The following is a 13,181-nucleotide window of genomic DNA, read 5'->3' as shown; positions in this document are numbered from 1 at the left end:
TTTGATCAGGGTATGGTATCGAACAGAGAAAACTGTTGATCTTTTTAACTGACTTCACGTCTGTATGTTACAGCGAGGGACCAAACCACAGCTGGAACCGGACGTCAGTCTTGAAGAGATCGCCCTTGATGAGCGCTCTGATCATTTTTCGTAAGTACCCACTGGAAACAGCAGCATATACTCGCTCTTGCTCGTAGACACAGTCTGCTGCTTCACAGTGAAGATGTACATGTTTGTTCTTAAGTTTAATTAAGATAGAGCGCCATGAAATACCATCCACAGCTAAAGAGGAAACAATATATGGGTCTCAGCTCCATTTATAACACACTATGTGGTGGGGTGCACTAACAAATAGTTGAAAGTGTCCAAGTTTTTATTAGCCAGGAAATTGAAGGTTTTTTTTTGCCCCCATGATACTACAATCTGTCCTTGTATTTGGGTGTCACATGTCAACACTGTTTTTGTGTGTGATGCAGTGGAGCTGACCTGGCAGCATTAGTGAGGGAAGCATCTGTTAATGCGCTGAAGGCCTACCTGAAGACTCAGGATGCTGGTAAGTCACTCCTTCATCTGTATATTCATCCTCACTACTGAGCATGGTCAGACAGCATATAGGCCCAGTCCATGTTTTCATTATACTGTTATGTGCCTGTACGTGTGGATGGGTTTCATTTAAAACCGTGCAACTTTATGTGCGTTTTTGCTCCCCATTGTACCTGTTGTTTCCAGTTGTGTTCAGCAGGTCCCTGCATACTAACAGTTGTGTTGCTTCCAGCGAGTATTTAGCTGTACTGTATTAGAGAGTACGGCAGTGTGAATAGTGCCATGTTAGTAGCAATAAAGAAAAAAAGTCCTTCGACTTCTTTTGTTTCCTGCACATTTCCCCACATGTACATGCTAACATCTAAAGACTGAGCACACAAACAAGCTGCCTTTTATGCTTTTGGTCACATTTCAACATGTGCACCAGTGAGTCTGCTGACTGAGGCTCACGTTTTTTTTTATCTTGTTGTCAGTTTCTGAGAATGTTTTGGTGCTTTTAAGGTTAATAACTAAAGCCCCACCGTATTATGAGCTCTCACATAATCTTACAGCCTGACCTAGAGCCTTGAACTGCAATTCAATTCAATTCAATTCAATTTTATTTATATAGCGCCAGATTACAACAATTGTCATCTCAAGGCACTTAAGTAATATAGTCCAATTCAAGCCAATTGGAATTCAATTCATTGTAATCATAATCCAATTAATTCATATAGAGCTAATTCAAAAAATTAATTAATATCCTAGCTAAGGAAACCAACAGATTGCACCGAAATGTGTCTTCAGTCCAATCTCCCGTCCTGAGCGTGCCTGTGGCAACTGTGGAAAGGAACGACTCCCTTTTAACAGGAAGAAACCTCTGGCAGAACCAGACTCAGGAAGGGTGGCCATCCGCCTCGACCAGCTGGGGTTTGAGAAGACAGAAAAGAGGGAAAAGAGGGGGGAAAAACACCATAACGCCATTCAAAGGATATCTGTTGGAACAGGGAAACATAGGTTAATAACCACAATAATGTCACATGTACATAAAATCAATTTTGAAATTAAACAGGGGGAAAAAGAGAGCAAAGTGAGGAAAGGTGTGACAGATGAGGTCCCCCAGCAGTCTAAGCCTATAGCAGCTTAACTATGGGATGTTTCAGGATTACCTGAGCCATCCCTAACTGTAAGCTTTATCGAAAAGAAAAGTTTTAAGCCTAATCTTAAAAGTGGAAAGGGTGTCTGCTTCCCGGACATTTACTGGCAGCTTATTCCACAAGAGAGGGGCCTGATAACTGAAGGCTCTACCTCCCATTCTACTTTTAGAAACTCTGGGAACAACAAGTAAACCTGCAGTTTGGGAGCGAAGTGCTCTGTTAGGAAAATATCTTACAATTAAATCTTTAAGATATGATGGAGCTCGGTCATTAAGAACTTTATATGTCAGAAGAAGAATCTTAAATTCTATTCTGAATTTAACAGGGAGCCAATGAAGAGAAGCTAAAACTGGAGAAACATGATCTCTCCTGTTAGTTCTCATCAGAACTCTGGCTGCAGCATTTTGGATCAGCTGGAGGCTTTTCAGAGAATATGTGGGACAGCCCAATAATAAGGAATTACAGTAGTCCAATCTTGAAGTAACAAATGCATGAACTAGTTTCTCTGCATCACCCTGAGACAGGATGTTCCTGATTTTAGCAATATTACGAAGGTGAAAGAAGGCAGTCCTAGAAACCAGTTTTATATGTGCGTCAAATGATAAATTCTGGTCAAAAATAACTCCAAGGTTCCTCACTGTAGAACTAGAAGCCAAGGATATACCATCTAGAGTAACTATATAACTAGACAATTTCTCCCTGAAGCGCTCAGGTCCAAAGAGAACAACTTCAGTTTTGTCTGAATTTAAAAGCAGACAGTTCTGAGTCATCCAGGTCTTTATGTCTTTAAGACAGGCTTGTAGCCTGACCAACCTGTAGGTTTCATCTGGTTTCATAGATAAGTACAGCTGAGTATCATCAGCATAACAATGGAAATTTATGCCATGCTGTCTGATAATGTTACCTAATGGAAGCATGTATAAAGTAAAAAGAATCGGTCCAAGCACAGAACCCTGAGGAACTCCATGACTTACTCCAACGTGTGAGGAAGATTCCTCATTTACAAGAACAAACTGGAATCTATCAGATAAATATGACTTAAACCAGCCTAATGCAGTTCCTTTAATCCCAATAACATGTTCAAGTCTCTGTAACAGAATGCTGTGATCGATCGTATCAAATGCAGCACTGAGATCCAACAGGACAAGCACAGAAACAAGTCCGCTATCAGAGGCTAACAGGAGATCATTGGTAACTTTCACCAGTGCTGTTTCTGTGCTATGATGCACTCTGAATCCTGACTGAAACTCTTCAAACAGATTATTTCTATGTAAATGATCACAAAGTTGAACTGCAACTATTTTTTCAAGAACTTTGGACAAAAAAGGGAGATTGGATATAGGTCGATAATTAGCCAACACTTCTGAATCAAGAGTAGGTTTTTTAAGTAAAGGTTTAATTACAGCAACCTTAAAAGTCTGAGGTACATATCCTGTCAACAAAGACCGATTGATCAAATCCAATATGGAAGTGTCAATTAAGGGGAAAACCTCCTTGAACAGTCTGGTTGGGATTGGGTCTAACATACAAGTTGATGGTTTAGAAGAGACTATTGCTGTTGTTAGCTCAGAAAGATCAACTGGACAGAAGCTGTCTAAATACAATTCAGGTTCGAAAGATACTTCTAAAGCTGCTCTACTTGATGATACATCAGTGATAATAATGGGAAGGATTCCATTAATCTTCTCTCTGATAGAAACAATTTTATTGATGAAGAATCTCATGAAATCATCACTGCTGAGAGTTAAAGGAATACATGGCTCAACAGAGCTCGGACTCTTTGTCAGCCTGGCAACAGTGCTGAAAAGAAACCTGGGATTATTCTTATTCTCTTCTATCAATAATGAATAATACGCAGTTCTAGCTTTACGAAGTGCTTTCTTATACGTTATTAAACTATCTTTCCAGACTAATTGAGACTCTTCTAAATTAGAGGAACGCCACTGTCTCTCCAGCTTTCTTGCAGTCTGCTTTAACGCACGCAGCTGTGAATTATACCAAGGAGCCAACCTCTTCTGACTGATTACCTTCCTTTTCAGAGGGGCAACATTGTCCAGTGTTGTACGCATTGAAGCTGTAGTGCTGTCAACAAGAGAGTCAAGTTCTACTGGAGTAAAATTTAGGTAGCCATCCTGTGTCATATCAGCACATGGCAGTGAAGAAAAGGATGATGAAATCAACTCTTTGAATCTGGTTACAGCATTCTCTGACAGACACCTTCTATATGTAGAATTCTTCTCAGAAACCGTGTAGTCAAGTAATGTAAATTCAAAAGTTATTAAAAAATGGTCAGACAAGACAGGGTTATGAGGGAACACTGTTAACTGTTCACTCTCAATGACATAAGTCAGCACAAGGTCAAGGGTATGATTAAGGCAGTGAGTAGGTCTGTGAACACTTTGAGAAAATCCAATAGAGTCTAATATAGAATTAAAGTTAATATTTAGGCTGTCATTTTCAACATCTACATGAATATTAAAGTCACCCACTACAATGACTTTATCTGTACTCACCACTAACTGGGATAAAAACTCTGAGAATTCAGACAGAAACTCAGAATAAGGGCCAGGCGGACGATACACAACAACAAACACAAGAGGTTTTTGTGATTTCCACTTTGGGTGGGAAAAACTGAGAATCAGAGATTCAAAAGAGCTAAAACTAATCTTGGGTCTAGGACTGATTAGTAACCCTGATCTGAAGATAGCTGCCACTCCTCCTCCTCTGCCTGTGGTTCGAGGAACGTGAACATTTAAATAGTCAGAGGGAGTTGATTCATTAATGCTAACATGATCCTCCTGCTGCAGCCAGGTTTCTGTAAGACAAAATATATCAATATGATGATCACAGATCAAATCATTCACTAACAGAGACTTCAAAGGGAGAGATCTAATATTCAGCAAACCACATTTAATAGTTTGATGTTTTTGTTCAGTTAAAGTTTTTGTTTTAATTTTTTTTTTTTTGCACAAGAGGATTTGCTCCTTTTGTGTTTTTTGATTGAGGGGGGGGCAGCATCAGGTGGGAAGCCGCAGAGAAGTGTGTAAGACTACAACTCTGCATCCTGGTCTCAACCCTGGGTTGTCATGTTTTTGGATGACTAATAAATTCGTCCATATTTCTAGAAATGAGAGCCGCTCCTTCCAAAGTGGGATGGATGCCGTCTCTCCTCATCAGACCAGGTTTTCTCCAGAAAGATTGCCAATTATCTATGTAGCCCACGTTGTTTGCTGGACACCATCTAGACAACCAGCGATTGAATGAGGACATGCGGCTAAACATGTCATCACTGGTCAGATTTGGCAGGGGTCCAGAGAAAACTACGGAGTCCGACATTGTTTTGGCAAAATTACACACCGATGCAACATTAATTTTAGTGACCTCCGATTGGCGTAACCGGGTGTCATTACCGCCGACGTGAATAACTATTTTACCGTATTTACGTTTATCCTTAGCCAGCAGTTTTAAATAGGATTCTATGTCGCCCGCTCTGGCCCCTGGAATGCATTTGACTATGGTCGCTGGTGTCGCTAATGCCACGTTTCTGACTATAGAGCTGCCAATTACCAGGGTTTTGTCCTCAGCGGGTGTGTCGCTGAGTGGAGAAAATCTATTAGAAACGTGGACAGGTTGATGGTGAACCACGGGCTTGACTTTAGGACTATGACTCCTCTTCCTGACAGTCACCCAGCCACTCTTAAGTCCCGGCTGCTCGGGATCTGCTCGGGGACGACTAACAGAGCTAGCTACGCTAGGTGGCTCCGCACTGACTAAAGGGGCCTGGCTCGCTATCGGGTGGTTTTCAACAGTGCAGAGCCGAGCTTCCAATTCAGATAACCTTGCCTCCAAAACTACAAAAAGACTACATTTGTTACATGTACCATTACCACTAAAGGAGGCAGAGGAGTAACTAAACATCTGACACAAGGAGCAGGTGAAAGCAGGAGATAGAGGAAGAGAACTGGTAGCCATGCTAAGCTAGAGAACCAGACACAACGCTAAAAAGTGAAAAATAAAAACTAAAGATCTGTAAGAGTGAGCGTTAGAATATAACAAGTATGGGATAGAGTTAACTATGCAAGATGTGTAAATTATAGGGAGAAATAAGGTGATTATTAGTAGTTCAAGAAGAGCGAGAACTGTCACAGTGCACACACACAAAGCAACAGGAAGTGATGCAATACGTCTTACCGCAAAGCAAAGCCGTCAGACCGTCAGCATCAATAACTGGATGAGGATCACAAAGCTGAACCTCAGGGAGAGCCCTGCACAGGGCTGTTGCTTTATTCCCACTCCTGTCCGTTCTCAAGACATTTCTGACTATTACCACCTGCTTCTGCAACACAGGTCTTGTGGATCCCACCCCAGTCCACTGCAGGCCTCTTGTGTGAAATAGTTAACAATTGTGCTGCTATTGATAGCAACATGACGAAGTGATGAAGAAGGCTACTGGACTATTGATTTCTATTAGATTAAGTGTATTCACAACCTAACATAGTGTCAGCATGAATCTACAATTAGAAAGCAATATACATTTTATTAGCGTTCAAAATAACATGCAGGTAATAACATAACCACTGTGAAACCTATTCTGAAGGTGAAGAAGAAAATCAAGAGTATAAAAGTAACCGAACGAGTGGAAATACCCCCTAACTTTTGCACCCTCCTCAGTCTTTGTGAGAGATTCACCTAGCTTTACGTTTGTACATTAAAGTCCTGCTTAATTGTGGGACATTAATAAAACGTCCATGTCAGAAACACAGAAAAAAACTTGGTTAGCAAATATCTTACACAATGAGTCGTTCAGATTTTTGGCCTAAATTGAGGTCACTCCTTGAGTTGACTCCGCCTCCTCCGCTAAGCCCCGCCCACTCACATACACCCTGCTGGAGCCAGCTTCTGGTGGAAATGTTCTGCTGTCAGCTGTACTGAGGAGCATGCATCTTCCATCCAGCAGCAGCCTCAGAGGATATAAGAGCCCAGTGGATAAACTATATCTGAGGCTAATGTTCCAGCAGAGTTAGCTAAAGACTGTGAATGTGCAGCAGCCACTTTTCATCCCACTGTTTTAACAACTTGGTCCAGTTCAACATTCAACAATGGACTAATTAAATTAAATGCAAGTTAGTCTTCTTCATCTCAAAGGCAAATTATAACTTAGCTGTCATTGTTTCCGATTATTATTCATCATAAGCACATAGAATGAATGAAATTGATAAATGATTTAAAAAAGAAATAAATGTGGATCAGTTGCTTTTCTGTGACTGAATTTCAGGCACGGAAAATGTATCTGAAAAACAATTCATCTTGTTTTTTTATTTGACTAATTATTTTAGATTAAATTGATGTCAGTCTCCAACGGTACTCATGCACTGCTACGAGCTACGCTGTGCACATTGGTCCATTGCTGTTGATGAGGAAGCATTGCTTCCTGGTATCGATAACTTAGTGATGTAATGTAACTGTATCTGTATGTTGAGCGTTATTGGTGTGACTGGAGGAATAGCTTCATTATGTTTGTGGAATTAAACTGCACACCAGAGGCTCAGGTGTTGATAACAGTATTGAAACACACTTAAACTCGAGTCACTTGCAGTCGGTTGCACAACAACTAGTATGATAATGTGTTAGCCACCATGCAAACAAAAACTGTTCACCAATTTCCTGTTAAAGTGTTGAAGGTTGAACTTCATCCTGCTTGTTGAGGGTGCTCAGTTTAGTTCCAGATAGCAATGTTCAACTGTGCTTCTCCCCAGCTTTCCTTAGCAGTTGCCATGATGGGGATAAGCCTCTGGTCTTAACCCCAGAAGAGAATGCGGGTATGGAGCAGAGCCAGTAGCTGCTCATTTCCCCTCCCTTAAAAGAGGCTGTTCTGAGCAAGTGTTGTTTCAGTGAGCTGCTGCAAAGCCTGTTTCATAGATTTTAATTAGACCTCAACCAACTGTCAACTGGGCAAAAAAGGTAGAATATGTCTCCTTTAATCCTCTCCCCCACTTCATTTATTAATTGCAACACTGTGATTGAAGCCAACAACAGCACTGAGGGGAGAGGAGGACTGGTATTACTAAATACAGGACTTAACATCGTTGCCTGTGAAATATTTGAACTCTCTAAACACTGGTTAAGGAGTCATTTACATCCAGGTTGGATGCAGATAGAGAAACTTCTTATCTAGAACAATGCTCATAAAATGTTTATCCATCCATCCATCCATCCATCATCTGCCGCTTATCCGGGGGTCGGGTCGCGGGGGCAGCAGCTTGAGCAGAGAAACCCAGACGTCTCTGTCCCCGGCCACTTCCTCCAGCTCTTCCGGGGGGACCCCGAGGCGTTCCCAGGCCAGCCGAGAGACATAGTCTCTCCAACGTGTCCTGGGTCTTCCCCGGGGTCTCCTCCCAGTGGGACGTGCCCGGAACACCTCCCCAGGGAGGCGTCCAGGAGGCATCCTAACCAGATGCCCGAGCCACCTCATCTGACTCCTCTCAATGCGGAGGAGCAGCGGTTCTATTCCGAGCCCCTCCCGGATGACTGAGCTTCTCACCCTATCTCTAAGGGAGAGCCCAGACACCCTGCGGAGGAAACCCATTTCGGCCGCTTGTATTCGCGATCTCGTTCTTTCGGTCACTACCCACAACTCGTGACCATAGGTGAGGATGGGAACGTAGATTGACCAGTAAATAGAGAGCTTCGCCTTCTGGCTCAGCTCCCTCTTCACAACGACGGGTCGGTGCAGAGCCCGCAATACTGCAGACGCCGCACCGATCCGCCCGTCAATCTCCCGCTCCATTCGTCCCTCACTCGTGAACAAGACCCCGAGATACTTGAACTCCTCCACTTGGGGAAGGATCTCATTCCCGACCCGGAGAGAGCATTCCACCCTTTTCCGGCTGAGAACCATGGTCTCGGATTTGGAGGAGCTGATTCTCATCCCAGCCGCTTCACACTCGGCTGCGAATAGCTCCAGTGAGAGCTGAAGGTCACGGCCTGACGACGCTAACAGAACCACATCGTCTGCAAAAAGCAGAGACCCGATTCTGAGGTCGCCAAATCGGACACCCTCAACGCCCTGGCTCCGCCTAGAAATTCTGTCCATAAAAGTTAGGAAAAGAATCGGTGACAAAGGGCAGCCCTGACGGAGTCCAACTCTCACCGGAAACGTATCCGACTTACTGCCGGCAATGCGGACCAAACTCTGGCACCGGTCATACAGAGACCAAACGGCCCCTATCAAGGGGTCCGGCACTCCATATTCCCGGAGCACCCCCCACAGGACTCCACGAGGGACACGGTCGAACGCTTTCTCCAAGTCCACAAAACACATGTAGACTGGTTGGGCGAACTCCCATGCACCCAAGATCCTGCCGAGGGTATAGAGCTGGTCCACTGTTCCACGGCCAGGACGAAAGCCACACTGCATCTCCTGAATCCGAGGCTCGATTGTCCGACGGATCCTCCTCTCCAATACCCCCGAATAGACCTTACCAGGGAGGCTGAGGAGTGTGATACCCCTATAGTTGGAACACACCCTCCGGTCCCCCTTTTTAAAGAGGGGGACCACCACCCCAATCTGCCAGTCCAGAGGCACTGTCCCCGATGTCCACGCGATGCTGCAGAGGCGTGTCAGCCAAGACAGCCCTACAACATCCAGAGCCTTGAGAAACTCAGGACGGACCTCATCCACCCCCGGGGCCTTGCCACCGAGGAGCTTTTTGACCACCTCGGCAACCTCAGCCCCAGAAATGGGAGGCCCCGTCTCCGAGCTCTCCGACTCTGCCTCTTCCGAGCACGTGTTGGTAGGATTGAGGAGTTCCTCGAAGTACTCCCCCCACCGACTCACAACATCCCTAGTTGAGGTCAGCAAAGCTCCGTCCCCACTGTAAACAGTGTTGACTGTGAGCCGCTTCCCCCCCCTGAGACGCCGGATGGTGGACCAGAATCTCTTCGAGGCCGTCCGGAAATCGTTCTCCATGGTCTCACCGAACTCCTCCCAGGCCCAAGTTTTTGCCTCAGCAACCACCGAAGCCGCGGCCCGTCTGGCCTGTCGGTACCTATCAGCTGCTTCCAGGGTCCCACTGGCCAAAAAGGCCCGATAGGACTCCTTCTTCAGCTTGACGGCTTCCCTCACCACTGGTGTCCACCAGCAGGTTCGAGGGTTGCCGCCACGACAGGCACCGACCACCTTACGGCCACAACTCCGATCAGCTGCCTCGGCAATGGAGTCACGGAACATGGCCCATTCAGACTCAATGTCCCCCACCTCCCCCGGGATATGGTTGAAGCTCTGCCGGAGGTGGGAGTTAAAGCTCCTTCTGACGGGGGATTCTGACAAACGCTCCCAGCAGACCCTCACAATACGTTTGGGCCTGCCAGGTCTGATCGGCATCCTCCCCCACCAGCGGAGCCAACTCACCACCAGGTGGTGATCAGTTGACAGCTCCGCCCCTCTCTTCACCCGAGTGTCCAGGACATACGGCCGCAAGTCCGATGATACAACCACAAAGTCGATCATCTAACTGTGGCCAAGGGTGTCCTGGTGCCAAGTGCACATATGGACACCCTTATGCCTGAACATGGTGTTCGTTATGGACAGTCCATGACTGGCACAGAAGTCCAACAACATAACACCACTCTGGTTCAGATCGGGGGGGCCGTTCCTCCCAATCACACCCCTCCAGGTCTCACTGTCATTGCCCACGTGAGCATTGAAGTCCCCCAGCAGAACGAGGGAGTCTCCGGTATAAAATGTTTAGGCTGTCTAAATACAACAAGGTTATTGTTGTACGTGGGAGAATCCCGTGATGAGAATAGGGGAGACAACAATATGTTGGAGGACTGCGAATGAAAAGAGAAAATAGAGTTTTCCTCCTACCAGAAGCTAAAAGAACAATATCATTTAACTGATGCAGCAGATTTTGTTGTGTTGTGTTTGTATTTCTGGTGGCTTTGAAATAAATAAAAAAAGAAACGGCTAGTTGCATAATGAGGTGCTACTACCACAGTTCATTTTCTGACCAAACACTCCAGACTTCCGGCACCCATGAGAAGATCACATCTTTGTTTTACTGTTTTTCACTGACTTCCCGTCTGAAGTTGTCGTGTTCATTCTTCCTCTCAGTACAAAAACATACCTCTGGCTCCATAGCTGACATCAGAGTGAGCAAAAACAACTTTGAGGATGCCTTCAGGAAAGTTCGTCCATCCGTCTCCAAAAAGGTAAGAGGGTGGCTTCTTTCAAGTGACTGCTGTGTGACTGCAGCACTTAAAGTCCAACTTCTGTTTTAAAAAAAATGCTGAAATGAGTTAAAAAGAAAAAGTGGCTATTTTTTATCCTGCAGAACAAGTTGAGGGAAAAAATGGAATCACCACGTTATTTTAATTTCTAAAACAAATACCTAATCAAGTGTGAGTGTGCAGTTAAAAGAGTTCTGGCAGAGCTGAGGGAGCTGTTGCAGCTGCTGATTTGCAGGAAACATGGTCCCAAGCAGAGAGCTGTCAGTGGAAACAGTGGAAAGGGTTATAAACCTCCTTCAACAAGGTAATTCAGCTCAGAGTGTGGCAGAAGATGTTGGATGTTCCCAGTCAGCTTGTCTGAAATTTGGAGCAAGAACCAACAACAAAAAAAGGGAAGCAGACCGGTTCGACCAGGGAACACGTCAAAGAGTCAGGACAGAAAACTCAAAGCAGTATGTCTGAAAACAGAAAATGTTCAACAAAAGAAATGAAAAACAAATGGACAGAAACAAGAAACCAGCTGAAGGACATGAGATTTCCTTCCAGAGAAGCCAAACGGCACTCAATCAACACCTTAAGAGAAGAAGAGCAGCTTACAGTCAGCTGAAGAGAAGCAGCCATGGACTGTGGAAGGTTGGATGGAACTGAGATTCAGAGATGAGTCGCCAAGGAGACGATGCTGGAACTTTAGTTTGGTGAAGGGCCAGACAAAGTGTGATTCCACAACCCTTATGACGTCTCATTCACAGAGCCCACTTACCTTGGCCAGCTTAGTGAGACTTGGGCGTCACGCTGGAGCCAGGCCTTAGAGAGAGGCTTGTCGGTGTGCATCTGGTGGTTGGTCCTTCTCCCATGGGGAGGCACAGCCCAAAACATCTACATGGGACCACCCTTCTGTGGACCCACCACCTGCAGGAGGCGCTGTAAGGATCTGGTGCTTTGTGGATTGGGCAGCAGCGATCCAATCCCTGGCCGCTGAAACTGGCTATTGAGATATGTAACATAATTTCACTGGTGAGGCAGGAACCCGAGCTTGTGTGTGAGGTTGAGAGATAACAGCTAGATATAGTTGGACTTACCTTGATGCACAGCAGAGGTTCTGGAACCAATCTCATGGAGAGAGGGGACGGGCAGAGGTTGGCTTACTGTTTGGATGGCCTGTAGCGGCTGGATTAAACATGAGGCTTGAAGCAGAGATTCGGTGCAGACCACCCACAACAAACCAATAACAACATGACACACATAGACAGACCTCTTTCTCTCAGGTAGCCTAAGGTCATAGCAACCACTGCTATTAACTGACAGCCATTTATAGACTTCCACTAATTCCTTCCACAAGCTCAACCATCTAACAGGGTAGTCTAAATCCAACAAGAAACTATAAAACTGATAAAACGTACACAAATGACCTAAGTAACAAACTTAGAAAAACAGGACATTAGTAAAAAAAAGTATGTCAAACACCACACTTAAATCTAGCTTCTTAATTCAGCACTGCAACACATGCTACCCCCTCCTTAATTAAGGCCTCTTCTGGAACCTTAAAATGGTGTTCAGGCACCTGGGGACTCTTTTAGCCTGAACACTCTGGAAAGGGAGACAGAGGTAAGAAACTACCACATTACACGCGCAGAAATCCATCTGTCAGTTTCAGAGGTTGAATCAAGTACTATGTATCCATGCACAGAACGGGCCTTCGGCACCAGCTGAAAAGCAGCTATCCCAGAACATCAATTTCCAAACACCAATAAAACACCTCACTATCTGTCATTTCATGCCTCATGTTTTAATGTTAAAGTTGCATTTTATTTAATTCATGGTGCTTCTGGTGAAGGACTTACCTCTGACTTACCTATAGATGGTGAGTTTTCCCCAGTGGACGAAAGGGTGGTGTCCCTGCCCATACTTTGGCTGTTATTTGCAGTATGAGGTGGTTGGTACTTGTCCTGCAGGCAAACACTGAACCCGATGGTGAATGCCTGAGTTGAAGGGAGTTGTCAGACTGAAGAAGGACCTACAGAGCTTGGTTAGCTTTTGGACTCTTGAGGGATCTGCCAGGTACCAACAGCCCAAATGGAATGCAGCTTGGGTAGTAGTGGAATCAAAAACTCAAATGTGAAAAGAGTTAAGGTGAGGCTTTGGAAAATGTCTTTCGGTCGGCATCAAGTCTGATGTCTGGCCACCATTGAGGGGGTGAAGTATCTATGGTCTTCAAACAACTCCGAGGTGGCAAGGCCACAAGGGGGGATGAGATCTGCCCTGAGTTCCTTA

General features: G+C 45.0%; 1 protein-coding gene across 1 annotated transcript in view; it reads left to right on the top strand.

Moving 5' to 3' along the window:
- nvl (nuclear VCP like) overlaps positions 1-13,181 on the top strand; it is a 49,787-nt gene that overhangs the window by 33,494 nt on the left and 3,112 nt on the right. Inside the window, exons 21-23 of the mRNA XM_072391536.1 lie at positions 74-150; positions 477-553; positions 10,795-10,892. Coding sequence (XP_072247637.1) covers positions 74-150; positions 477-553; positions 10,795-10,892 — 252 coding nt within the window. The remainder of the gene's footprint in view (positions 1-73; positions 151-476; positions 554-10,794; positions 10,893-13,181) is intronic.

Source organism: Leuresthes tenuis, unplaced genomic scaffold (assembly GCF_036924035.1).
Source record: "Leuresthes tenuis unplaced genomic scaffold, fLeuTen1.0.hap1 SCAF_8, whole genome shotgun sequence".
Lineage (NCBI taxonomy): Eukaryota > Metazoa > Chordata > Actinopteri > Atheriniformes > Atherinopsidae > Leuresthes > Leuresthes tenuis.
This window is presented reverse-complemented; position numbering and strand designations above follow the sequence as displayed.